Source organism: Mycteria americana, chromosome 1 (genome assembly GCF_035582795.1).
Source record: "Mycteria americana isolate JAX WOST 10 ecotype Jacksonville Zoo and Gardens chromosome 1, USCA_MyAme_1.0, whole genome shotgun sequence".
NCBI lineage: Eukaryota > Metazoa > Chordata > Aves > Ciconiiformes > Ciconiidae > Mycteria > Mycteria americana.
Window position 1 is genome coordinate 149,708,515 of NC_134365.1, and position 27,872 is coordinate 149,736,386.

At 42.9% G+C, this 27,872-nt stretch overlaps 1 protein-coding gene across 1 annotated transcript; it reads right to left on the reverse strand.

Moving 5' to 3' along the window:
- Positions 1-1,284: 1,284 nt before the first annotated feature.
- On the reverse strand, positions 1,285-27,821 carry CRACDL (CRACD like). The gene is made up of 10 exons (XM_075491928.1): positions 27,755-27,821; positions 26,628-26,793; positions 23,555-23,690; positions 23,028-23,192; positions 22,332-22,400; positions 18,890-19,120; positions 15,160-16,777; positions 4,303-4,502; positions 2,426-2,561; positions 1,285-1,603 (listed from the first exon to the last, which is right to left on the reverse strand). The coding sequence occupies exons 1-10, from the start codon at positions 27,819-27,821 to the stop codon at positions 1,458-1,460; spliced, it is 2,934 nt and encodes a 977-aa protein (XP_075348043.1). The 3' UTR covers positions 1,285-1,457.
- Positions 27,822-27,872: the final 51 nt, after the last annotated feature.

The following is a 27,872-nucleotide window of genomic DNA, read 5'->3' on the forward strand; positions in this document are numbered from 1 at the left end:
ACCGAGGGAATTTCCTCCCTATCTCTTTAGAGAAGACAAGATTTCGAGCCTGCAAATGCAGGTGTTAGGAAATCCTAGGTTTCCTAAGGTGTCCCTACATTTTTCCAAAAAGACTGTTAATGTGACAAGAAAAACAAAATCACAAATGTATACATAAATAAACTTAGGGAGCGCAGGGCTAAGCTTCGCACAGATATACATACGTACACAAAGTGAAATGTCTGTCCTAGCAGTGGGGCATTTAGTTTCAAAGAAATTAGCTAATGGGGTTTGTTTTCAGCTTCTTTAACTCACAGGGAGGTCTTTCTTACAATATATTCAGAGTGATTTCGGTCAATGATTTCTCTTGTCAGTCTCATTAAACAGGTGAAGAACCTAGGAGACTTCATGAGTGGGAGTACCAAACTGGTGCGGGAGACTCAGGCCGATGAGCGTGAGAATTTTATAGAAAGGTAGTAAAGTACAGAGATGCTATACGTTACTGGGTTTTTTAATGAGAAAAATTAAGATCATGTAGAGGGTGATATGTGAAGCTGACACTGCAATGAAGTTCACAGTTTTCCCCAGCATTTCAGTTTGGACTCTAGCTGAAGGCTTTTCAGTTCTTATTTTTCAACTAAATTCATATTGTCTATTGCTACTAATACCATCCTCCTAATTGAGAATGGTAATTTCATATAAAGGAAAACCAGTTGCAACCAAATAAATTCAGGTAGGAAAGTAACTGTGACTGCATTCATGAGCTTCCAACTGCAGTTCAGTTTCCTTACTGCTCGCCTGCTTGCAAAGATTGTGCAACCAAGGTTGCTCACAGAAGGAACTGAGGAATTTTTATTCATGGTCACGCATAAATGTGCATATTTGCGCCTCATTAAATGTAACCTCAGCCCAGAAACTGGACCACTGGGCTCAGCTAGGCAAACACGCAGCTCAAGCAACACGTTTTAATGGAGTACTCACTAGCAGCTATTCATGAATACCTCCATGGTCCAAGCAGCTTTGATAGAAAGAGCGTCACGTGATTCCAGTGAAACACATCAACAGAATCAGGATGTTAGTGCACAATTTATAAATGTAAACAGAATAGCCATAACAAATAGAAGTTTCCAGCAACAACAGAAGTTCAGCAAAGTTTAGCAAAGATCCTGTTTCAATGCAAATGTCATGAAAAGCAGAAAACGCAGAAAATACATAAGGCAAAAGTTTTATTTTCCAAAGTGTAAGTATGTCCTTAGCATAATTCATTGTAATCCAAAGTAATCCATTGCCATTGCAATCCTGATTGCTACAAAGTTGAAGGTAAACTTTTTGACTGCACCTATTGCACACTTTCTCCACAGCTGTATAATAAAACCCTTCTCCTGTATCAAGAGATTCTTCACTGTGATTAGCTGGTCTGTAGAAGTTCAGTTAAGCAGTTGACTTAATTATGAAAGATGCTGTTTGTTTGCATCGTTCTATTTTATAATCTGTGGCATATCACTCCAAGCTTGCGATTTCTTTTTGGCCAGTTCCATCCACGATGGCTGATCCACAGCAGCATTACTGGCTTTCTTGAAGTGGCTTATTTCCTCTTTATCCACCAGTGCTGGTGACGGAGCTACTGTAAATAAAACACACGGACATTTTACATTCGCTTGCTGTGCAGCTATACACCCTAGCTCTTTCATTAAAAACTTCCCATGCCTTGCCCTACAGTAGAAAATCTTTACATTTCACATGGAAGCTTCTGCAATATGTTATTGAGGCAATAACCATTCCGTGCTCAAAAGAATAGAGTGTTTTTCTCATGAATAATATCTTTTGGTCCCTAAATTTACCAAAACCAACATGATGACCTAGATTCCTTGCCATGCCCTGTGTTTAACACCCAGGCCAAACAAGAGAGAGTCTTTTCATTAGCAAGAGCATGCATTTGCAAATTCCTCCTTTACCCAGCCCCCAGCTCACAGGAATTTTATTACCTTCCGAACTTCTGCCCTTCTTTCAAATTTGAATTTACCAAATAGATTCAAAGTTATTGTGGGAGAACTGATGGGCAGACAGTTTGTGATCACATAATTCCAGCTTGCTGAGGAAACCACATCAAAATTGAATGCTATTGAAAGTAATTTTGCATGCATTTTATGTTTTACACTAGGATAGTGCATTTGGGACCCTGTCCTGTGAAATGGCCAAGCACTTCTGATTCACATTTCTTTCAACACAGGTTTTGACTACTCTGTAATCAAAGCGGTCAAAAGAATATGCCACCAAATAAAACCCCAGACGTGAGTGCTGAGAAAACAGTTTGCCCTTGGTGATGTGGGGCTGGGGAAGAAATTACAATCTAGCCTCTCTACTCCTTTTCCAGCACACTCAAGCAGGATTTCTTCTGACAAGGTTGTGAGATAACAGCCTACATTTTAAGCATTTTATTTCCTACCAGGGACATAATGCGACAGTGAATTGGTTCTCAGCAGCGGCTCCTTCACTTCAGACTTTGTCTCTTTCCTCTGTTCTTCAGAAGTGGTTTTAGGTGCCAAGTGTGAAGGTTTGCTCCATTGCTGCTTCACTGACCCCTGGACATAGAGAGGGATAAAATCCAAGTAATGCAGAGAGAATGCAGTTTGGAAGAACACGAGCAAAAGGAGTAGATGTGGTGCCTGTCATGGTCCAAAGACCACAAGCGCTCATCACACATTGGTCCCAATCCTCTCACTTGAGCTGATACCTGTTCAGAAAGCTCCAGTGGTTTCATGTTAGCATCCATGACAGTCAACTTTACAAATTAAAACTATCCCTCTGTATCTCTTTTTCATAATGGTATCTGTGAGTAGGTTATTATAGTCTTCAATGCAAAATGTATTTCAAGCCCTTTGCACACCTCTACTAACACATACAGGATTTGGAAACAGCCTTGTTCTCTCATGTTTCCCTTCCACCTCCCAAATTTTTTGGGTTAGGACACTGTATTTTTGGAGGGTTGACAGTAAATGGATTTTCCATAAAAAAAGAAATCGAACACATCCTCCCATGGATTTTCTTGCCAGTATCAAAAACTACCCTGAAGTGACAGTGCCTGGTGCCATGTGGGAGAAGAGGAAAGTGGGAGTAGTACAGTGGCACCAAGCCTCACACACTGCAGTTAAGAGCATCTTGGCATGTTTCTCTGTTAGCTGATATAGGGAAATAAAATGCATGGCATGAATTTTAGGGAACATGGCCAGCTAAAATCTGGAGTTTCCTATTCTGACACAGAAACGGTATTTTGGGATCATTTAAACCCTTGGTGTTTTAAGTGCTATGACAATGTTGAGCATTATTGCAGTTCATAATCTTGCCTAGACATTTTATTAGGTATTATTTCTTGTTAATCTAACCACTGCTATTTTTCATCATCTAGAGATCTTCTCTTATTCCAGGATATAGCAAAGCTATCTGGGTTTCTAACAGTACCATCTGAAGCAAGAAAGTAGGCCATTTGCACTGGGAATGCAATACTGGTATAGGACGCACACGCTCCTGCATCAGTGCAGGGTTCTTACTGTGCATGAGGCGATACAGGCAGCACTCGCACGCTGCTGCCTCCGAGAGCTAGCCCAGTACCAGGGAAGCCTTGTTAGTATTCTGGATTAATGCCAAGTGCTTCTGCTGGCACAGCTTTGTCATCTGGAAGGATCACTTGCTACAGGTATCACCATCTTTTGCATAGGATCTTCGAAGAGGCAGCATCAGCCCCTATTCCATGGCACCACATGGGCATCTGAGTTATCCATATACAGAGAACTAGAATGTATATCTTGGCACTGTCTGCAAGTGCAAAAGTTATTTTTACTCTATTTCACTTCTCAAGGCTCTAAAAATTGTTACCTAGGAGCTTCTGGGACCGAGCTGTTCATTCAGTGTTAAATCAGTCAGGAAGTATAGGAGGTTCAATGAAGTGCTGTGCTTAGAAGGATAGTCACAGAGAACGTATTCCCTCTGTATTGCGAGAGATCTGAGACACTACAGTTTAGCACCTCATCTGGGGTATTTTAGCACGCAATACACACATTAGATCTGGTAAGTATGTATTGGGCACCCAAGAAATTTTACACACCTCGCATAATTCCAGGATTTCTTGGAGATATAAAATTACTTACCTGAACAATCAGGAACTCTGAATATGTAACACATTTCCGAGAGCAGTGTCTTTGTTACTTATGATTATACTCATTAAGTATCTGTAATCATTACAGCATGACTGGTAATATAGCACTAGATCCAAAGAATACTACAGGAAGGTGATAGGAAAACATCACCAATTTGTACTGGAAGTACCTCTGTTCTTTCCTTCTCTTTATTCTGTTTCTCTGTATCTGACTTAACATCTGGAGCCACAAGTTTTTCTCTGTCGAGTTCCTGCTCCTGCTGCATGCCCCTCTGCTTCTGTCTCGCTATGGAAATCCAGGCTGGCTCTGCAGGACTGTCGGGATCTCTTCCAGAGTCTCCAGCAGCCACGGGGGAAGGCACGCTTCTCTCTGTTGACAGATTATTTATGTATATGGTTATTTGAAAGAGAGTTGTAATTAGCTCGCACTTGCTCAATACACTGTTGGTCCCAGGATGTGCGACCAGCCTGGGTAATAGGAATTCTGTTTAGTTTGGTCTCCAGAGAGCAATCTTCCTGTGCTCGCTGTTTTAAGTTACCTGGTGAAAAACACTTTGCAACTTTGTTCGGCTACAGTCGCAGTGTCACTGCCCTCACTTGAGGGAGATGCAGAAACGTGAATCAAGCTTCATTCATCTACCTGTTTTCCAAGGTCTCCCCTTCTGCCCCCTCCTCCCATCTGCTTTGTGGCCTCTTAGAGACAAGCATCAGCTGATTCAAAGCCGGACACAGCTGGACAGTGGTGTGGCAAAGGCAACCCCCTCCCCGCTGCGGCTGCCCTCGGCTCCTGCTCTTCCCATGCCCTCGCAGCAGCAGCCGATGCCTTAGCCTGGTTCCTGCCTTCCTTCCACCCCTTTAGGAGCAGCCTCCCTCACGCAGCCCTTGGTGCCTGCACACGCGGTGGGTGACTGAGCACAACAGTCTGTGTCATCTGATCACACAGAAATACAGCTAAAGCCACAGGGTTAATTCACGGTCTTTGTACGTGAGGTTTTACTTTGACTTATCCCTGCTGACGCTGACCATGCTCTCCACTGGGGACAGTCACTTTCATCGTGCTCCACCAGAACTGAGATTTCAGCAAGACAAGAAAGGAAAAGCACTTCCTAGAGTAAAAGGTCAAAAGTGCTACCCTGCTGTCCTCACAACTGCTACCGAGGGACGAGCAGTATCCAGAGGTATGGGGAAGTGAAATACCCACTATTCAGATAATCTGTGAAGAGAAATCCTGTCTATATGGTGAGCAATAGTGGATCAAAACAGCTTCAGCTCCTCTGTTGGCTCCAGCCCCCAGGTTCTCCACTTCTTCATTGGCTCACACTGCACCCAAAATTCAGTTTTCCAACTAATGTGGAGCCTCTTTGAGATTTAAAAGAGGACGAAGAACAGTACTAACACCTTTAGAGCCATGTTAGAGCCATGACAGGGCCATAGGGAAAGATGATTTAACCTTGCCCAGCTGTTTCTGGCCACTAATATACCCGAATTTATGGAAGACTATTTCAGAGCAGAAGTTACGCTTCTCATCCTCAGATCACACATAGTCCTGCCCCTAGGAAAAATTTGTTACCTAGTCAGCATCCTTTGCAGGGACCCAGGAGACAGCAGAGCCATCCAGGAAGGATTACTGCCCTGCTGTGCCTGCCTGCCTCGGGGCTCAGCTGCTGTGCTGGCGTGGAGCTGGGCCACCCAGCACAGGACCCCACAGAGCTGTCAGATGTGTTTCTGGAGGGCTACAGTCTAATTTAGAGGAACGTGGCCCCAATCAGGAAAGCAGGTAAGAGTCTCTGAAGCCACATTTGAGATGCCTCATAAAGGCATAGGAGATGAAAGGGATGATGCTCTCCCAAGAGCTGGAGTCTGTAAACTCAGGCACATTATGAAAAGCCCACAAACTTTCTTTGCTCAGGGATTTTCTGAAGTCACTGTTGTACCTTGCCAGAGACAGACTAGTTATTTGAGCAAGAAAATATTGTAAAGCCTATGTCAGCTAGAAACTGCAAAAAGAGAAAGCACAAGTTTTGCTTTAAGGCCAAAGCAAGATGTTTTGCCAGCTGATGCCTGCATTTCACTTCACACTCACCTCATGTGATCTTGCAGGGAAAACTCCGAAAGAAAGAAGCCAGAAAGTCCAGCTGTGCAAATGCAGCACAGATAAAGCAGGGCCCTTGGACGCCGAACGAGCTTCCCTCCCTCCTGCATGGCAAGCTACTTCAATTCTCTGCATCCTACCTACGCCCCGTCTTTCCATGCCAACAGCTGTTTCTCCCATAATCTTCTTCCTTTCTCTTCACTGGCTGCCCTCACTTTGTTTTGTCTAATTTTACAGGATGATAGAGAATAAGGCTGGAAGAGATCTCAAGATGTCATCTAGTCTATCCTTCAAGCTGCAAGGCAAAATCAGTTACAAGATCAATTTCACATAAACTGTTTACTGACAAATATGTATCTAACCTGTTCTTAAAACCCTCCAAAGACAGGACAGATCTCGGAGTCTCCCTAGACAGCCTGTCCTATGGCTTGGGTGTTCATTTTCTACTCGATTTTTTCCATATTGGGTAAGTTAAATCTTCCTTGCTCTAAGAATCCTTAACTTCTCCTATACACTATGGACACGAGCAGATTACTCATAGCCTCCTTGCAGCAGCCTTTTGTGCATTTGAAGACTTAGACCATGTTATCCCTATTTTTTTAACTTTTCCGATTGGTCATATTCTCTAGATCACTCTTGCTTTTGTAGGAATTGTCTTAATTTGGTCGAAATCTTCTTCAAAATACAGTCCTCAAAACTGGCACATAGCGCTTGAGATGAAACGGTGCTAGCATCAGGTGAAGTGGAAGGAGTACCCCACTTCACCTGAGATGGTATCCCGTACACATCAGTCGGTATGATGAGTTTCTTGCACAATTATGTGATTCCTGTTTTGTATTTAGTTCGTGAGCTCCAGATCGTGTTACTTCCCCTCTTCCATTCTCCATTTGTATCCGTGCATCAGATTATTTTTGCACACATAACAGAACTTTCTACTTGCCTGTAGAAAAGAAAATATTCTTTTCAAACTATGTTTCTACTTTCTCAAGATAACCCTGATTTCTATTCTTGTCCTCCAGTGTGCCCACAGGCTTTCCAGCTTGGTAATACTTGCAAACATAATAAGCACACACTTAGTTCTGTCACCCATGTCCTTAAATATACTGAATAGTGTCAGACCTAAGATGACCACCATCTAATATGACAGTGAATCATTAGCTGGCACACTCAGTAGCTTTGCATCAATGCAATGAATAGCTTCACAAAGACTGTATTTATAGGAATGTAATATTTATAGGAATGCCCTGTGATACCAGTTATCATTTGATTTGACTGCTCTTGACCAAGTCACGTTGGTTGGAACTTATATCTATGTTATCCTGTAGACATTTAGAAATGGCTCAATTATTCCTTTCAGTATTTCAAATTAAGTTAAGTGGCATATAACATCCTTTCTCCCTCTCTCTCTCTCTTCTCCATCCCACCCCCCTTTTCAAGGTCTGCTACCTTCTGGAGCCTTCCCTTACCTTCCACAGTTTGCCAAGATAACCACGAGCAGCTCAAGGACTACTAACCCATCTTCTCTGAGTATCTTAGGACAAACTTCATTAGGAGCTTCATAAGTAAGCCCACACAGTTGAACTGATGTGATGTCTGCTAATGCATCTGCCATCACATTCCCTTCTTTGCTTGTAGGCCATGCCCTTGAACCCATCTGCACCTTTTTAGGTCATGAGCAATTTGGGCAGGACCCGTTAGTGCATTGCCCAGGTGCCAGGCTTCATCAGTTCCCAAAGCACTACTGTGATACACAGATCGACTGCCACTACTGAAGGGGATGGTGATGTCTAGTGCTCCTCAGAGGTGAGGATCCCTCACTCAGTACATAAAGTAGCTTTTCACTTCAGTTACCTTCTACCCAAATTAGTCAACTCGTTTTCCTAGCATCCTGTAATGAATACCTATCCAACAGTTACGCTCAATATTACAAAGATGTTTCCCTATTGAAGCCTCCCTGTGTGCTGCTGGACTCATCCTGTAAATCCCATCAAACATATCCTTTCCCCCTGTGTACAGGCCTCTTCTCAGCCCAGAGGAGACTGGGCTTCTTCTCTGACTGTACAGCTACAGACACACCACCACACACATCCTTTTCCACCACATTTTTACCTTCCTTCACTGTCTGTAATGTCTTGGTGCTCACAAAGACCACCATCTACCCTGAAGGCCCTTTTCAATCCACCCACTGGCTTTCCCATGATACTGGGAACCCGGCTTCTGCCTTGATGCTGCTAGTGATGTACTTCTTTGTCTCTGTGATTCAAAATCACCCTTTGTGTTTTGTCCCCTTTTCCCTGTCACACCACAAGAGCTTTCTGTAAACACCAACTGAACCGCACGTTGTTCCTCCTCTGCTCCCACCACACAATCAATACCAACAAAATGACTGCTATGCCCAGGCTCTATTTACTGCGGTACATATAATGGTCTCATTGCTATCTGTGCTCCTGTTTCTCTGTCATCCTCATGGATTTCAGATTCATCTTTCTGTTATTTCGATGTGCATTGCCTAGCACAACAGGGTTCCCAGCCCCGCAGCAATGTGTCTGGAGGCCGCTATTATAACGGTGTTTTTCATAAGGCAGATACTCTAATGAAGGCATCAAGCACTTTTGCTCTTCAGACAATTCTCCCTGATGAGACGCCAGACATCCTAGTCATGCCAATTAGAAGGCAGCCAAATTAGAGCCAAGTATCATCCCATAAGAGATGGTATCAGAATGTCCCTGTGACAGTAGGGAACAAAAGCTCTTTTATCATCATCTTTAAAGATTTTATATGTGTCTGTACGGGCCTGACTTAGGACAGCAGAGTAGTCTCACCTACAGAGGATCAAGAGCTGATCTGCTTCTGGGAGGGGCTTTCTTGTTTCTTTAAGCGATTACGTTCTGCCCTTGTTCCTGTGCGAGTCTTTGCTGCAGGAAGCCAGGCAGGCAGGCAAGGCAGGGGAAATGCCTTCTCTTCAGCAAAAAAGCCATCAGATGCAACCCCTGAAGGATTTGCTACCTCATCTGTCAGCCAGAATTACTGTAAGGGGTAGAAGAGGCGTATTCACTATTTATTATCCTTCCCATTGCCCAGAGGTCCTTTACATCCTTCCGCCTCCAACTAGAGAAGGTTTCTTGGCAGTATACGTGCACCATTGTTCCAGCCAGAAGAACGAAAAGTGGTGAAGTAATCCATCAGATAGTACGGTGAAGTGTGTTTAAGGTGATCTGAGACTCTCCTACGAAGCTCTTGGTACTCTGAGGGGCACCAAGAGGCCAAACGCTTTCTCGGGAAGTGACTATTCGCCAGAGAAGTGCTGCTTGTGTGTCTTCTTCCTCTGTTCAGTGACTGTCTGATCACTTTGAACAAGCCCTCCCTATCTTACCTCATCTGGTCATGAGGTAGTCCACGCACTTTTACAGTTCACCACATGGCAAAGCACAGTGTTTAAGTAACCAGAGTGGAACCAAAAGTACTCAAAAGTACAATTTAATTCCTGTTTCTGCTGCATGTCACATGCACAGCAGCTAGCACAACAGTTCTCGGATGGTAAATGCCAGTTTTAGGGCGATAACGTACTACGAAATGCAAGCAGCAGCATCCTCCGTCGGAAGCTGTGCAAGTTCGACAGGCCACAGCCACCACAAACGCCCCATGTTTCACTTCTCCTCTGGTGAAGCGGGGCTGAGCCTCTTGCTTCTGTGTTACTCTTGGGAGATTTTCTGAACAAAACTAGAATCTGAATCATATTCTTCAGTTCTTATGACAATGTGTTATTTTAAACAATATGCTATTCAACTGGTTACTTAATAACTTCGTAAGCTAATAAAGGATATTGCTGGCAGCCATTTGTCTCTCGTTCACTCAGTTTTAACCTCATGATTGCATCTTTCTCTGGATGCAAAAAAGATTTGCATCTTTTCTCCCTGGAGCTGGCTTGGCCTCAGGCTTTTTGAAAGACGAGCGAGCCCCTTCTTCCCCTCGGGATAAGCCACCAACAATGGGAAGACACCAGGTCAGAACTTGTCAAGCCGCTCTGTGCGTAATGTCCCCACGTATTAAAGCTAGCATTTAATGTAGGCTGCCGAGTTCTGCTGCTGCCACTTGAAACCACACCCAGAGGCTGCTGAAGCCCTCCCTTCACCTCTTTCCCACAGCCACCAAACACACACGGACAGCCGCTCCGTCTGTGTTCTTCACCCTTTCCGCAGCTTCCAGACTGACCACCGAAGAGAAGCCCTGAAGCCAAGTGAACCATAGCCACCTGCTCAGTTCCCTCCCGCAGATCAGAATCACCCGAGCTCTTCTCCGCTGGGTCTGACAGCGGCAGAGCTGGCTGCCTCAGTGGTCCCTAAGGGGGGAAATTCCCCTGCTGCAGCCCCATTAAATGCAGATACCTGTTTCCTTCAGTATCTTACTAAAGCAGCTTTTTTTTTTCTCAGACTAAAGCTCTGATCTTATAGATGAAATTTCTTCTGCCTAAACATTGTGGAAATGAATGTGTACACTTTTCATTGATACTTGGATATTATTCTTTAATGCATCAGACTGTGTGAACAATAAGATGAAGGTAAAACATTAATCTTTATGTACAAAAGGAGATCTATGACTGACTTGTTATTGTGCATTGGTTTATATACACACAGAAAGTGAAAGAGAAACACATACCTATTTCTGTCTATTGACAGATATACTCAGTGTATTCAACTGTATCTGGGGGTGTGTGTGCTGCTTATATGGATAAGCACAGCAAAGATATGTTTAAACATTACCCTGAGATTTAGGAATTGATTTTTTTTTTAGAGATGGCCTCAGATATTGTACCTGTTTTCTTTAAATCTAAAAGCCTTTGTGCGCACAAAATATAGCAGAGAATCTTCATAACATTTAAATCTCATACCTGAAAATTAACATCTTGTGCCTGCAAGGACTGCAAACAGTGGTTGTTCTTGCAATAGGCAGGCGAAAGGTCAGCGGCAGAATATTAGAGCTTTTTGAAAGTCATACCTCTAACAGCAGGCAAAGCTAACGTGGATTCCCTGCATATTTTAAAAGCAAACATACTCAAAACTAATTCAAACAACTTTGCACAGGGAGATAACCCTCCCATATACAAGTGTCACTGTTTTATAACACTGCTTATGCATGCATATTTAATTCCACACTGTTGTATCTTTGCTTATTTATAAAACACCAGTTATTTTAAGAAGGGCTTTACAAATGCATATGGCATTTAGTGTATCCTGGCCTACATATTTCCCTTTGTTTATTAAAGCACTACGTGCATTTGTGTCAGTGTACACACCCAATTCCTTAATTTCACACAAAGCTATTCTAAAAGATTTGGCTAAGGATTTCTGACATTACTTTCTTCTCTAAGCTGCTCTGCGAGGGATTTGACTTTGGGTTGGATCTATACCACCGATGCCAGGAGAGCCTTTTTGACACAAGAAACTGCTATGTTTGCATCAAAGTCTATTTCACTGCTGGAAAACAGCCATATTGCAAAATAGCCTGATACAACTGAAAAAGCAACTTCCTTTGGAAAAAAAAAAAAAAGGCAGCTTTCTTCTCAGCTGTAGCCAGGACAGCATGAAAGCAATGTCTTTTATATGTAGAGAGAAATATTTTTCTTGTCATTTCAGAGCCTGCATTTGCCAGACAATACACACCAATTTCATTCACCGTTACATTCAGCGTCCCTCCCCAAGTTCCTTTTCTCTGTTAGAGCATGTCTCCCCACTACAGCTCCTCAGTCGCTGATTTTTATATATCCTAATATGCACATTCACATAGGTATTGCTTTTGGTTTTGCTCATGTAATAACCTGTTAGCATGTGCTATTTGTTTCTGCCCTTTATGGAATTTATAGCAAAGCTTATCGGCCCCAAACAACACAGTTTAACCTTTTAATTCTTGCAAAGACTTGTGCCTTTAGCTCCAGAAACTTAAAAATTACTCCTCCTGGGGTGACTAATTTCACACAGCCATTAAAAAGCCACCTTGCAGCCTGACAGAGGCCAAGCAATCCCCAGAGCAATCCCTGCTAGTTCCCCAGAAAACTCTGGAGAGCAGGAGCGCTGCTTTTGCCTGGGGTGGTGAGCCAGCATCCCACCAGCCTGCCCGTTGCCTTTGGTACCAGTAGTGCTGAAAAGGTAAAAATTGAACTGAATGAACCAAATTGCTCCTGCTCACCCCATGACACAGCAAACTGACTTTTTCGAGATGAGAGTACATGAGAAGGGAACTGCAGCCCCTTACGTCACCATTTCACAACTTGTCTTCTTGTTCAGTGCAGGGATTTCCTAACACACAATGGGAAGAAACTCCCTGGCAGCATAAAGTGCTGCTCCCAAAGGTGACCACAGCTCTTCGAAAGAGCTGATGAACTCAAGGACCAGGAGAGGGCTGGGTGCCAGCATTATGGGCGGTTGGACAATAAAAAAAAAGTGGGTGTCCCAGCAGATCAGGAGGCCAGAGATGACTGGCAAGCCACGCGATCCACAAAGGGCCGTGCTGATGGTGCTTGTCATATTTCTGCTGCTTGTGGTTGCAAAGACATGCTCCCGACTCACTGGGATGAGGCAAATGTTTCAAAGAGCTTAAAATGACATTCGGGCATGGGTATTGCCCTGCTAAGGCCTCATTGCGTCCCATGGCTCTCCTACATCTTGGAGAGGGGCATCGCTTCTGGTGTCACTGTGCAAATCCCCCCACCAAGGCTGGTGTGGTGCCAGGGCCATCAGAGGAGGTGGGCACACCTCATTCACCCATGACTTCAGGCAGCCAGCTCAGGCCGATATGGCAACTTAGCACAAGGGGGTGCTTGGTCAGATGTCCAAGGAGAAAGGTCTGCAGTGGGATAGGAAGGACCTCAGGTCAGTTTGGAGCAGACTGCTTTGTATTTAGAATGAAACTCTTTCTGAGTCCTGGCATGCCCACTTATCAGAACCCACTACAAAACTACTCACAGCTGGAAATACGTGGAAAACCTTAGCAGGTTTGCTTAAGGTGATACAATAAGAACAGTGAGGCAGTAGATGAGGAAGAATACTAATCACCATCGCAAAGCAATCTGAACCACCGTGTTAAACAACACCAGGCCATACAGATTTGGTGTAACACTGTCAGGTAGAGAGGAACATGTCCAAAACAGGGCTCCTCCACCTGCAGCCCTAGGTTGAAATTCCAGGTGTGTGCACCCCTGCCAGGGATCCTGTGACAGGGCTCTCACCTGCAGACCCTATTTTGCAGAGGACAGTCCTGAGCCTGGGGGTAGGGAGTCTCAGGGCTGAGGACCAGAGGAGAAGCCTGGAGGAGAAATGTGCTTCCCAGCTTTGTTTTTCACCTTCTCCCTCTTCCAGCACTTGCCACCTCCTGCCCCGCTCCTGCCGCAGGCACCTTGGGACTCAGCAAGAGGGAGGGGAAAAAAGGCTGTGTGCAGGAGCGCTGGTACCCCCGCTGCTTTCCCCTGTCCTCTGCCAGACCAACCCTACCATGCTAGGTCTCCTCCTCGCTTGTTCCCAGTATGACCCTCTCCAAAATCTCAATCGATCAGAGATTTGGCCTTCACTACAAATGCCTTTAAAGGGAGCGTTGGGATTATACAAAGGGAGAGCGCCTTGCCCGCAGGGTGCAGGAAGGCTCTGGCAGAACGGCTGTGAGAGCCTCATCCGGCTGTGGAGGCAATGAATCCCCTCCTTTATGGCCGCTGAGAGAGCAGAAAACTGTAAACGTGGCCAGAGCCCTGAAAAAATATCTGCGATGCTGCAGCAGATGACAACTGGAATCTGCTGTCACTCAGGGCGTCAGCAGGTTGGCTCTAGGGCCAGGAAGAGGCTTTTGTCACCCTACAGGACAAGTGGCCTGCTGTATCCTGAGGTCTTCTTTTGGCTTGGTGTTCCCCCACTCTGAAGCTCAGAGACTGACTGGAGAAGAGCAACCATGGAGGGGAGCTCTGCAGTGGCACAAAGAAACCTTTTCATTTGCTTGGCCAGCATCTCCTCCTTACATTCTTAACATCAAACTCGTGATCAGACAGATTCAGGGCAGGGAAGAAGTTTCTCCCACATATCAGAAGACCTGCAGATTTTTTTCCCCTTTTGGCTGTTCTCTGAAGTGAAGAGCAGAGGTCTCCTCCTAGAATTGCTTGAGCATACTTCACCTAACCTGTTTACTGTCATTGCAAAGACCTCAGACAGGGATGCCACTTCCAGTCTTTTCTGTTCTCTGCCTGTAGCACACAACATGTTAGTCTCCAGGGGACTGATTTTTTTTAACTCTAACCCAATTATATAATACAGACAACAGGGTGAAATTTAACAGTCTGCAGTAGACACGATCTTACGGTCTCTCCTGGCTTTAAACTCCAGGAAGCTGCAGGGTAGTTAATTTTTGGTTTTAAACAAGGAATGAGTAATGATAAAGATGGATAAATGAATAAGCAAAGCTCACAGGAGACAATAAATAAATGGCATGTTGAGCATGTCAGGCAGTTACTAGTATTTCTGCCTCAATACTATGGTGAAAAAGAAGGTCTAGAGGTCTGAGTCTCTCATCCCACGCAGGGCGCTCCACTTAACATGCGCTCCTGGCTTTTGAATTGCCATACAGCAGCTCTAAATGGGGACACTTAGTGGCTTGATATTTCTGTTTCACAATACTTCCTAATGCACTTTATTTTTTGAGTGTCACTTTGAACATCCTTTAAACAATGCCCTGAAATGCAAAAATCACAGGCAAAAATATCTTATACTGCCTGCTGCTTCTTCCCTGCTGTCCTTCTGATAATCTTTTCAGCAAGGGAGAATCAGAGAGCAACATCACTGAAGGCAGAGCCGTCAGGTTGCGCTCACCAGTGTTGTGATTGACACAACACCTCATGCTCTCACAGGTAAGGTCATTCCTCATGAGTTAAGGTAACTTTATAAAGTATCGGGAGTCTTACCAGGCACTTTACAAGGATTTGACTTTTTCTCCAAGTCTCTATCTTCATTTCTGGATTCAGGAGAGTGAATAGCTTTGTCCTGCTTCTCCCTGTTTGCAGTAGTATTTGGAACGGTTATGCTTTGCAAGGCTGGCTTTTTAGGCAATGGAGGTTTGCTACTAAGCTGTTCAGAGGACTTCGCTTTGGGTTTCATCTTTTCATTTAAAGAATCACCAATATTTGTATCAGCTGTTTTTTTGATCTGTGCCTTATCACCTTTTAGAAAGGAAGTCAATCCCTCGTTTTCTAAATTAAACTCTGCACTGTATCTTTTAATCCCTTTTGATTCTGTTGATGAGTTATCCCTATATTTCAAGGACAGTGAGATGGATCTAAGTTTCACTTGAAAAGGACTTCTATCTTCACAGCTTGGCTGATTCTGAGATACCACCGAAGAATCGCTTGGCACCGGCACCAAATCAACAGCCGGAGAAACGCGGCCAGCCAAAATTTCTGTAGGTTGGCCTGTGTTCTCAGAGTCGGACTCTGGCAGCAAAGCCTCCTTTTTGTTGCTACATTTTTCCTCCTCCAGATCTGATCCCTTCTGCAAGTCTTCTTTCCACTTCTCAATTCTAGAGGAGACCTTTGCTTTGGACAGGAAGAATCCAGTATTTAATGGGCTTTCCAACTCTGATCTTTCTGGGAAGTGTAGGCTTCTGGTCCTTGGTCTCTCCTGTGCAGAGGAGACAGAAAACTTTCTCAGGGCATTGAGTTCATTGGCTGCTTTTTCAGCTTTCTTCCCCAAAAGTCCCTCCTTGTGGACCAGTGACTGACTGTTCTCCTTACCAGAAGCAGCTGCTTCTTGTGCACTCTTTGTTTTCTCTAGAGAGCAGGAAGCAGATGATCCCATCTGTGCTGAGGAAGTAGGATGTGAAACATGGAATGAGTCCGTGGGCTGGAAAGAACCTATGGAAAATTGCTTGCTGGGCTCTGACAACAGAGCAACCTCTTTCTTTGCCTCTTTATTACAGGGTATTTCCACAGGTATCTGATCATCCTGCTGTATATTTTCTTCTGACCCTTCCAAGCAAAAAATACTATTCTTACTAATTGAAATATCTTCTTCGGATGGTATTTTATTTACTGAAAACACAAGAGGAAGCTCCTTATTTTCTTGATTTAAAATATTGATTGACACATCGCCCACATCCCCAGACAATGGAACTGGTGTTTCTGAGGAATCTTCTTGCTTTTGTACTTCTCTGTCTGGACTGGAGTAGGAAGAAGTTGCGGAGTCTTTGTCTTCTAACAGCAATGAGGACTCAGGCTTCACACATGTTGTTTCCAGTGTTGGTTGGCAGCCCTCTGGTTTATTCTCTGGTAGCAGGGCTTCCTGTACAACAGCAGACTCAGAAGTAGGCTGAGTCATCGCTGGTCTCAAAGCAGGGGGAAGGTCCTCAGGCATTCTGGGCTTTGGCCAGGAAGCCACATCCTGCGCTGCAGCTGTGCCACATGGCAGTTCTTGATTTCTGGGTTTGAATACAGCATCTGGCAAGTCTGTCTGCATCTCCTTTTCATCATCCTCTTCTTCTTCTTCTGGGGTACAGCTCAAATCAGTCATAGATTCAGACTGGGTCCTCTGCAAGAAAGAAATTCAGAAAGCTCCATCACCATGTACAGATTTACTTTTTTTCTTATTCATCATTGCATTTACAATCAAGATCTTAGAGAGGAAGGCAATACTTGTCTCCAATGCTGAGCTCGCTGTTTTCTTAACCTACATACTGGATGCTTTTTTATCTAAGCAGATCCTGGAATAATGTATTTAACCAGTATAAAAGCAATCAGTGACTCTTCCTTCTGCACAACTAGTGCTTTCATGCCTTTGTAGATGGGAAGTTCATAAAAACAATGGCCATTGGACCGTCCTTGGCACTTGATTCCCCAGAGCATACTGGATATGTTGTGTTGCTCTTGGGCAAAAAGCAGCACTTGAAAGAGAAAAATCTGTCCCTTTGTATTTTGCTACTGCATACTAGCATTAAAAATAAAACAACCCATTCTTGCATGACTCTGAAGAGGGAAGGGTACATAGACGGAAGAGCAAAAACCTAACAAGCCCATCCGGTTACGACACTCTATGCCAGCTGAGTATCCACCCCCATATGGCAGTCTTCTGTCTAATCCCACTGCCATACAGCATTACAGCCTTGCCTCCTTTGTGTAAAAGCCTTCTTTTTCTTTCAAGAGTTAGACTACTTGATACAAGTTTATAAATGCATATGTAGTTTATCTGTGAGGTCTTGCGATTAAGCTTCAGGTAAGGACTGGCTAAATATACAGGATTATTTGAAAGCACATTATTAAGCTGCTGAATATGCCGTTTCATGTGGTGCCTGTATTCGCTCGCTGATTCACTGTAGTTTGTTGGGTAAATATATATTTTGGATGTAGGCCCTAATTCTAAGAACACAAAACTTGCACTCTGAAGATACTTCTAGGGTTCTTCCAACTTCTTGTTTTGCAAGTGCAACTGCAAATACAGAGCTACAATACCACCTGCATTCACAATTCATATACATGAAGATATTAAAAATTGTATTATCGAAAGATGTGAACACTCTCCATGGAAAACCAAGAGGGCTCAGTCATCTGGCAGTTTATAGGCAGACTGGACAAACCAATTGTATTTCAGTAACAACGTTACAATGAAAGAGGAGGTTTGATCAGTGAGTTATTGCTTTACGTGCTTTTCTAAATAACTGGTCTCATCATTGTGTTGCTTGCAGCAGTGCTCTGCCGAACCCAAATATCACTCACAGATTTTGGGAAATACAGAATATCAGCTAAGTAATATTTAGAGACAGAGGGAATAATATTCCTGGTGTTAAGCAAGCCAATTTAATGGCTTTAATGTAATTAAAACATTGAAAGAAACCACAAAAAATGAAGTGCAAATACTGTAGTAAGAGCTGCAAACTTTAGTTCTAAAAAGAGAAGAGAAAGAAGAAAAATTAAGCTATGATGCCCTTCATAAGGCACGACAAAGAATCAGATAAATGGTGTTTTAAAAGGATGGTTTAAAAAATGTTTTTTTAACAGTATACTGTTTTTAATAATTTTTTTTAACAGTATACACCTTTTTTTTTCCTGTGGAGACTTATTTTAAGTCTCTGTAGTGCACATAAAGGGTTTACAAATTTTGGGGCAGAGGGAGAGGGCTGAATTCAGAACAGTCCTAATGTACAGAACTGGGCTCCAATTAATAGGTCACAACTTACTCTTTCTGTACTTTTTGAAAATATAAGCCCAATTATATTTGGAAAGTTAAACAGCTCCCTCATCAATACTGTCTCAAAGACTCAAGATTTTACAGGATCTTTCAGACTAGGAAAAGTACACAACTTGATCATAACACTTTCCAAAAAATTTTTTTTAAGCAAGAAATGAAGCAGTCAGCCCCAACTTCTGCATCACAAACAAGATACTAAATTGTACTGCACGGTAAATTTAAGAAGAAATTGTTACATAAACTGCTGCATCAAGAGTTAACAAGTAATCTCATAATATTTAATCTGTTCCTAGTGTCTACTCCAGATACGTAGCCTCATCAAATAACAGCTATCAAAACCTAATGAAATATCGATGCCGCAATCTGACTTTTCTTATCATATCTGAGTTTGAAATACAAAGTCCAGTGAGAACTTCCTGGTTTTGTGTCAAAGGTGACACTGTTTATTTTCACAAGTACCTGAGAAAATCTTCTCATTTTACTGGATCTCTGGTTCCGGGGTTTTATTAAAAGTTTGTATTTAGCAGCAGAATTATCCAAGCAAGAGGAAAGCTCAGGTGGAGTGTCAAAATTGGCTGCAGGCAAGATGGTACTGTCAGATATCTGGGGAGCTCCAGTTTTAGCACTTCCATGCCTAGCAAACAGCTGACTGTCTGTAGACCGAGATCTAGAAGAAGGACCCAATGTAACCTGAAAAAAAATAAATCCCCAAATAGAGAATCAAACAAAGAAACAAAGACATGAAGATAACAATTCTACAAATAAGGAGACATGTTTATTGGCATTTTAAGGTTGCCTCTTTTTTCTTTTTGACATCTCTTTAAAATACATTGCATTTCCTAATGTTGCACATGGAGTACTGGTGTTAGCAATTCTGCATTTTTAGCTGCTTGAATATCATGCTATACTGTCCAGAGGGAAGGACCAAGTCACATTTAACTAGACGATCTAAAGCACACAAATACATAGCCAGCATGTTTTAGAAGACAGATTTATGAAGAGTACTCAGTTACAGAACCTACAGGGCCAGTTTCCTTTCTGGGTCTGTGCTCCAGCATCTGTGTCTAGTTTCCTACCCACAGTTATGCTGGGCTGGAGCATCTCTAGCTTCCTATACGTCATCAGGTCCCTTCCAACTCTACAACACCCTCCTAAAGACAAAAGAATCAAACATCAGTGGCATTGACACTTAAGTCAGCTTGCGTTTTCTCCTCATGTATTTATATCTGCCAAATAACTAGGGAGTTTACCTGAAATGTAAAATTTCATTTGTAGACTATTTTGGGGAAGGAAAAGATGGACAATTCCTCCTAGAGGCCAATAACTCATCCAGAAACAACTCCTGAATGCTCCAAGGGGTGCAGTACTTTCACGAAGCTGGAACCCAGCTTGCCTGTGCCCTTCACCAAGAACTACCCTAGTCCCAGGGCTGATGCAAAAAAGGAGACTGAACAATTTACGAAAAAGACTCTAAAAAGGCTTCTTCCTTTCTCTCGGATTCAGGTTTTGCAAACAGGCAAAACAATATTTTCAAACTATCTGTCATGGCATTAACATGACGTCTGACAACTCGTGACAGCACTCCCTTTGTAGGCTTGAAATTCCGGTTCATTTCATTAGAGGAGCTTTCCTCCTTTGTCATGCTTTCCTCTGCGGGCTTTCTCCTTCTTTCTTCTTCTTCTTTCTCCTTTCTCTGGAAGTGGTGTTGGATGGGAGAAGGGGAGAGCAGGATAGTGTTCATTTTATTTAGGGAGGGAAAAAGCATCAGTGTTTTCTGCAAGTAGAATTCTGCATTATGCACTGCAGCCAAAAGATAACTCTGTAGTGTAGCGAGGGCCTGCTACAGCTTCCTCAATGGCCAGGGGAAATCTCCCATTGATTTTAGTGGAGGCTGGATCCACAGCTTCTGATCATGCTTTCTATTTAAGAAAAAAAAACTAGCTCAGCCATGCTGAATAATGGATGCTCTCATTAATTTTCACTCTACAATATCTGCAGTCTAGTACTCAAACATGACTAATGTACAACAAACGATACGTGGCTGCATTATACATTAGTACCTAACAGTGAATACATTGACATTTCAGCTCCATGATAAAGATGCAGCACATGTTCTCTTTCAAGGCACGTCATTATTTGCCTGCCTTTCTTCTGGCTTCTGCTTTTCCTCGAGAACTTTGCATGTCTTCTCGTTGGCAGTGCTCAGTGTTGGCCATTACACTGGAAAATCAAGAATCTGGTTTGTTACTTAAATTTCAGCAGCCTGAGTGAATGTCTGCTCTGAGCCAGCTTCAGAAGTCGCCTGTCCCACAAAACCTGGCTCTGGCAAAGCCTGTTAGAGGAGGGGACGGCTGGCAGACCCCTTTCCCCAAACCCCATGTGCATATGGCTCAGCTGTCCTTCAGCTGGTTGTGCTGGGTGGCACAAGGTGGCCCATCCCCAAAGCCAGGATGGGACAGTCGTGATCCTTTTCTCCCTTCTTTGATCCAGGAACCCTTCCCAGAGACAGCAAGGTGTCACTGCTGCCCAAAACCTCAGGGCTGCATTGTGCAAAACTCCTCAGCCCTGCAAGCTGGTCTCCTCTGACTTCTAGAAGCAGGGCTATTCTCTCCGAAATGCCAGGTAGTAGGCACGGCGGTTTGGGAGGAAAGCCTTCAGATGGGGCTACTTTCTGGCTGCGTTCTGAAACTGGACTGGGATGAAGAGAGCTCTGAGCTAAATGGTGGGGCATGTGGAAAAAGCTGAGCAACCGCATAGTCACCACTGTGTCTCAGGAGTCAGCAAGTGAGTCAGAGAGTGATGTTAATGGAACAACAGGGAGACATAAATCCTCCTGTAGCAAACATGCATCTGGACTGGACAAATTTACAGTGAGCCTATACCAGTTTTCAAGAAATACCTTCTTCACGTGTTCTGTTGTTTTTCTTTAAAAATACTAAAGTTTCACTGCATGTAAGCGGTTTTTCAAACAGCTTCATGTGGAATCTAACAAGTGTGGCCAGAAATCTTTACTGAGCCCTGCTGCAGCTGGCCTTGAAATACATTGTGCATAATTACCAAGGAATAGTCAGCTCAGGACTAGCTTCTCTATTTCCTTTCTGCAATTCCCCTCTACCCCTCCTCCTATTTCTAGAAAACGCTTTTCCCTTTACCCCCCATGTTGTTTCCACCATGACTCCAGCTGCGGACAACTAAAAGGGACTCTTCAGAGCCTTTCAAAACCGCCCTTTAATCAGCCAGAACGGCTGGCTGCTGATTGAAGAAAGCCATCTATTTGCCTGTACTCAAGTCCTGAAAACATCATTTCAGCAAAATTCACAGCTCGTGCTGGCTCACGTGGTGAGAATCCGACTGAAGGCTGAACCTCAGACTCCTAAGCAGCAATGTCAGCCACTATCATCAGGCAAACACTTTCTGTATCAGTGCGAGGTAACCTTGTACTTAAAGCAAGAGGATGGGCAGATTTCAGAGGATCTGTTTTGTTCACGGCTCCTCAACAAGCTTCCTCCCTTATCCTATGCATGTAACCCAAGCAGCCTTTACTGCAATTTCCCATCTTTAAAAAAAGGGATACTGTTTCAGCGTCTAAATGTGGTTGGTCGTGTTTGGAGATTAAATCATGTCTGTAAAGTTTGCTAAAGGATATGAGCTATTCTGGAGGGCTTAATTATTATCAATGGGAGATTACTTGGCGTCAGAATTATGTTGATAAATAATCGTAACTTTTATGTTAGATGGACAGGCATTAAAAAAGCACAGCAAACAGACAGGCATGCAATTACATACATCCAAGGTTGTTTTTTGCAGCAGACGGGCAACAAAATAATATTTATGTCTTACATTTCTTTAAAAAACTACTATGCATAATTGCTTGGCCCTTAATACATTTGGCAGAAGTTACCTGTTCTTCTTCTTCACTGCCTGTTCCAGCTAAACTCAAAGAGCTAAGGTGCTTGTGAGAGTCAGAGAACTGTGGGATGGAATGAGGAAGAGATTCAGTAAAAGATGACAAACGAGAAGGATATACTCGTAGAAACCATCTACACAAAGTGCACACAGATACTGACAATGTAAGTTGTTTTTCTCTATAGTCTTAAGGATTAGCAAGGACACTGCAAACATAAAGTGTAAGACATGCAGATAAAGAATGAAATCATGTATAACAAAACTATCATTTAAAAAGAAAAAAGTTTCAAATTCTTTTATGTTTCTTTTTCTGATGACAGCCTAGAAAATCATTAAAGAAGAGAGCTCTCTTATCAGCACATTCAGGGGAGAATACAGATTTTTCAGCCTTTTTTTTAATGCCTGGCAGCTCTCTGTAGTCCCTAAAAAACCCCAGCATCCCCATGCATGCACACAAACACATCCTCTCCTTCCTAGTTCTGCATTTTCTGGCATGATATTTATATTTTAACAGGAACAGAGATTCTAAATAGCTGTTTACACAGAGAGATAGCATTTTCCCATTTTGAGTAAGGTATTTCAGGCATAAAGTAGTGATACATATAGCAAACCAATTATTTCATTCTGCCTTCCACACATAGGTAAAACAAGTCATTAAACACTGATTTTTGTCAACACCAGAACTACTCACTCTTGTTGTTGTGTCTGAATTTAGGTTTTCATGGAGCAAAGACATTTCTGGAGGGCTCCTGGGTAATCCATCATCTTCAGAACTGGTCCCAGCATCCTCTGTTCGCTTTGCATGAAGTCCAAATGGAGGTGGAGGTCCCAATTTCATGGTAGGCTGGAGTTTCAACTTCAGCATGGCATAAAATACATTAGCATGTGATAGTGACGGAGGTTTCCCCAGTACATTTTTTACCTCAGGTCAATGAGTTACCTTTATTTTAACTTCACAATTGAATGATCCAGAGCACAGGACATCTCACTTTAGATGTTCTCTTAGGGAGCCAAACAATCTATCCATTTTTCAACTATCATTTAAGTAGAACCAAGACATGCTACTGCTGTCTAATTAACAAATGGGACATTTAATGTAAGCTGCAGACAGATATTACTTACTAATCAAATGTTCAACCACAAATATTATCCCAAAAAATCAAGCCTGGAAAGACATTCCACCTCTTGCATTTGAAAAAGTTATGTTGTGTAAATTACCTGTAAAGCTCTAATCCGATCAGAAACGTTTTCTTGAGAAAACACTCTTACTGGCCTTGTAGGCTCTTGCCCAGTCTCAGGGATGAAAATGCTGTCATGTGACAAAGCTCTGCTTCCCATAATGCCTTTATGTGTCCTAGAATAATATAACAAATGAGTGAAAACATACAGAGTTTCTTGCCAGTCCTATTACTCTTAACTCAGGTGGTCTGTTGAACATGGAGTGGGAGATAGGTGTGTGCAGCATCCATCACACAAGGTTCCAGACTTTGCCATGAATACAATACAGTCATTCAGGCTAATCTAGGTAACACCTTTAAAAACCAAACAAAAATTTGCAAATGCTGTTATCTGTCACGTTAACAAACTGAATCAAGGTTAAAGACAGTTTAACCCCAGCAATTGAGTTACATCTTATGGAAAAGCTACTGCTCCTTGCCTGGAAGCTAGCAGCCGGGTGGCGTGACAGTGCTGCAGGCAAGCCCAGGTACAAAATGAAGGGAGTTCACATAAACGAGCCTGTACTTGAGATGGACTAACTTCTTGCTAATGTAAGAATGTGTCTTGCAAACGACTGATCATTACCATAGGAAGAATGTGGTACAGCATTTAATGTATCTATCTCTGACATTCAGGTCATTAAGAAAAATATTCCCGGCAATATAGTTCTCACATAGAATCATTTACATAAATCCTTACAAGATGCTTACAAGGTCGTGTGCTCTATATCAAGATCCCTGGGGTTTTCCCTTACGAGCCTGGGGTGGGACATTTTTTCATGGACACTCTTTGTGGGTTGGTGAGAGAAAGCAGGAGGTGCTTTGTGGGTGGCTTCTCTCATATTCTGTTTCTTACTTTGGATGCATGTGTTACGTAACTTCTTTTGCAAATGTTACATGTGGGGCATGAACACCTTGTTTCCTCATGGGAACAGTACAGGAGAGCCACGGACAGACAGCTAGCTGCTAGGAGGTCTCTTGTGCTCATTTTCCTCAGCTTAGCTCATAGCCTAACTGAGCAGGGACCAGAAATGCATGCACATGGCGTTTCTTCTAGGACTCCCTTCTTTTAAATTTTTTAAGTAAGACAGCTATGAAATGGCAAACCAGAGTACAGAATACAGAACTGTTTGGGTTCATGTAACTATCAAGTTATTTGAGCAGACAGTCTAAAGAAAAAACAAAAAAGAAAAAAAACCAGGAGGAGAACTGCGTATTTTTTGATCTTAGATACTGTCATAGGGACATTCAGTAACATAAACAGACATGGCAGAAAGTAACATTTTCCTTGTAATGGCTGCTATAAATATGTTTGATAAAACAATAGCAGGAAAAAGTTGATCTGTATTTCTGCTGCAGAAGGAAGGAAAGCCTGCTGTTTCTGCTTAATGCGTTAGAGACGTTAGGAGAACAATTTACCTAAGTGAAAATGTGATCTCTGCAATGCATGCAGGGTCAGACAGATCCATAGCGATTTGCAAAGTGCGTGCCAGCCAGGGCTGCGATGGCTGCTCAACGCACCGACATTTTACAAACCTGCAACGGCAGCCAGATAAGCAGTGTTGTTGGATGGGCACGTTTACCCCAGCGTGCTACCTTTGCTGTCTCTTTCTAGCAGATGCAGACCCCCCCGGATGCATGGTGGAGCTACCTTACATGTCTCCTCAGATTATGAGCACTGGAATTAATTTTCCTGCCTTTCAAGGAATTTCCTGGTCTTTGTCTGTCTAAACAAATATTAAGAAACAATAATGTAACAACCTTGCAAGTAACGGCACAGGAACATGGCCAAAACAGCCAAAGATCGCATCCACTCGGACATGACCTTGTTGAGTCGTGCAGGAGGGAGAGAAAATCTGACCATCCATGTCTTAAAAATATGTTGTTGAGCAAACAGCAGTGCTATAGCCCACCGGTAGACCTGGTGCTGCCAGCCCGGAACTCCTGGGGCTTCAAGGTGGACTAATATTACTGTTGCCAATGCCACAAAAGACACACACACACAAATTGTTAGTAATTTCTTTTGGTGGTTTGGCGCTGCCTGGTGGCCGCCTGGTATAACGTCGTTGGAAATGGCCGGGATGGTTTGGTTGCCTTTCCCATCCCTGGGCACAGCAGCGTCTCTGGCCTGAGGAGCAGGAGGCTTGTTTGGGGAGGCACAAGAGCCACCAGTGCAAGGACTGGCTTTCTAGGCAGCCAAGGGGCTCTTCAGTCCACCTCTCCATCCAGGAACAAACACATTTGAACTTTAGACCGGGTTTCTCATGGTTACCTTTCAGTAGTGGGCGACGCTTTTGGCAATGCCTGAACGAAGACAGGATTTTCAGAGGCAGACAGATACACAGGCTGGGATTCATCTGGTCTAACTTCAGACATTAAACCACAGGTATCTACATCGGAGCTGGTCACCCCTGGCTCCCGTTTACATTCAGTGGGGAGAAACAGGCACTTCCAGAGCCTGGTTCATCTGAACAACTTCAGACATCTACACAAGAATGATACAAGCTTTCTTAGCAGTGTTGACTTCTCTCTGCTGATTATAAAAGGCAGCTGGTGACTAGCGCAGATGCAGACATTTGTCCTTTGGTCAGATGAATCCCATGTATACAGAAGAAATAAAGGCTTCACAGCCTCTGGTTCCTGCTGATTTTAGTTGCGGTCATCCCCTTATCTCTTCCTTGCTTTCAAAACCCAGTGTAAATGGTTAGGCCTATAAATTTCTTTAACAATCTTTAGGAGTTACATCTTAGGGGCATAAGACAATCCTGGTAAGATATAAGCTGAGTGCCTAATTCATTTTTGAAGATGGGAATTACATTCTTTTGAAACGATAACCCAAGGCTTATTTCTGATTGAATTAAAGCTTTTTTAGTTATTATTTCTTGCTGTACCCCATCCAATTCCCTTGCGATTTGTCTTTCATCAGCCATTTTAATTTGTACTTTCCTGAAAAAGGCAAGTGTTTGAGAATGCTGCATTCTGAACAAGAGGAGGAGGCAATTTTGGGGTGTCTTTAATCTACAAACATTGTAGCAGTTCTGTGTTTGTTTACCAGCTAGAGTCCAAAGACTTACTCAAGTTCATCCTCAGAATCATCATTAACGTGCATGTCGTGAGAGGCTGCAACATCACTTGTTGACTGGAATAACTTTGGAGTGCTGCTCCCAGAAGACAACGTCTCTTTCCTTTTCTTTTTACCAAAAAACTTTTTGAAAGATTTGAACTTTGATTTTTTTTTTCCTAAGTGGAGAAACATAACGAAGATGCAATCAGCAGTACGTGCAAGTTTTTGGAACAATAATAATTCCTTTATAATTTCTGCATAAGTGGATTTTTTTCCTAGAAAATGCAACACAGTCTGCTCTTGCATTATGTCTTTTAAGACTACACTGATAGCATGAAATTACTATTATCTTGGAGAATGGATTGCAATGTTTATGACACATAAGAAATAACCTATGGTGTAGAATCTTTCCTAATAGAGTTTCTACTTGCCTCTTGAGATAATTAGACTGTGAAGAAAAACTTCAGTATTAACAGCCTGGGATATGGAGAAGAAATTACAGCTTGGAAACCCACTGCCTTTGTTCAGCAAGCTAAATAGTGATGATAAGGACAATGTTACCAAAACCAATTTAAATGCAGAAAAGGCTTACATAGGTGGAATGAGCAGTGTTGGGAGGCTAATGCTTTAAAAATATCAGTTTTCTAATACATCCCAGAATATTTTGAATGCTAATTACGAGACTCAATGGATCACAAAGTATTAAACTGGAAATCAAGCAATAATCTTGAAAAGCAATGCTAGTCTGCTCAGTGAGGAAAGACTTGAATTAGGATCAGTTGCAAGCTCTGTGAAGGAAACTACTTCAAATGAAATCAGCGTTTTGCACAAGACATCCCAACAACTTGTGCCTGTCCCATATAAGTTGGCATGACAGTACTGCAAAGCATCCCTGTCAACATTTCACTCATCATTGGATCTTGTTGGGTAAAAAAGTTAACTTGGTCATAAGATGCTACAAAAATCTTATTTCAAGCCTCTGAAAATGTCAAAAATATAACAGCTCTTGGAGAAAGGAGGAAAGAAAGGGAGAATGCATTCTCTAAACAAACAGATTCACTTCTATGATAGAGCTAAGGCATTGAAGCTCAAGAAGTCACAGCACTTTTCATTCACTGGGGAAGGGAGCAATTCTACCTGAATTGTCCTCTCCATCTCCTTCAGTCTCTCGCATCTTAGGGTCCATTATCCTTGAGGAACTCATGTGACAGTCACTAAAGGAGGCAGAAAAAGTGTCAGTCGTATCAACAAAATA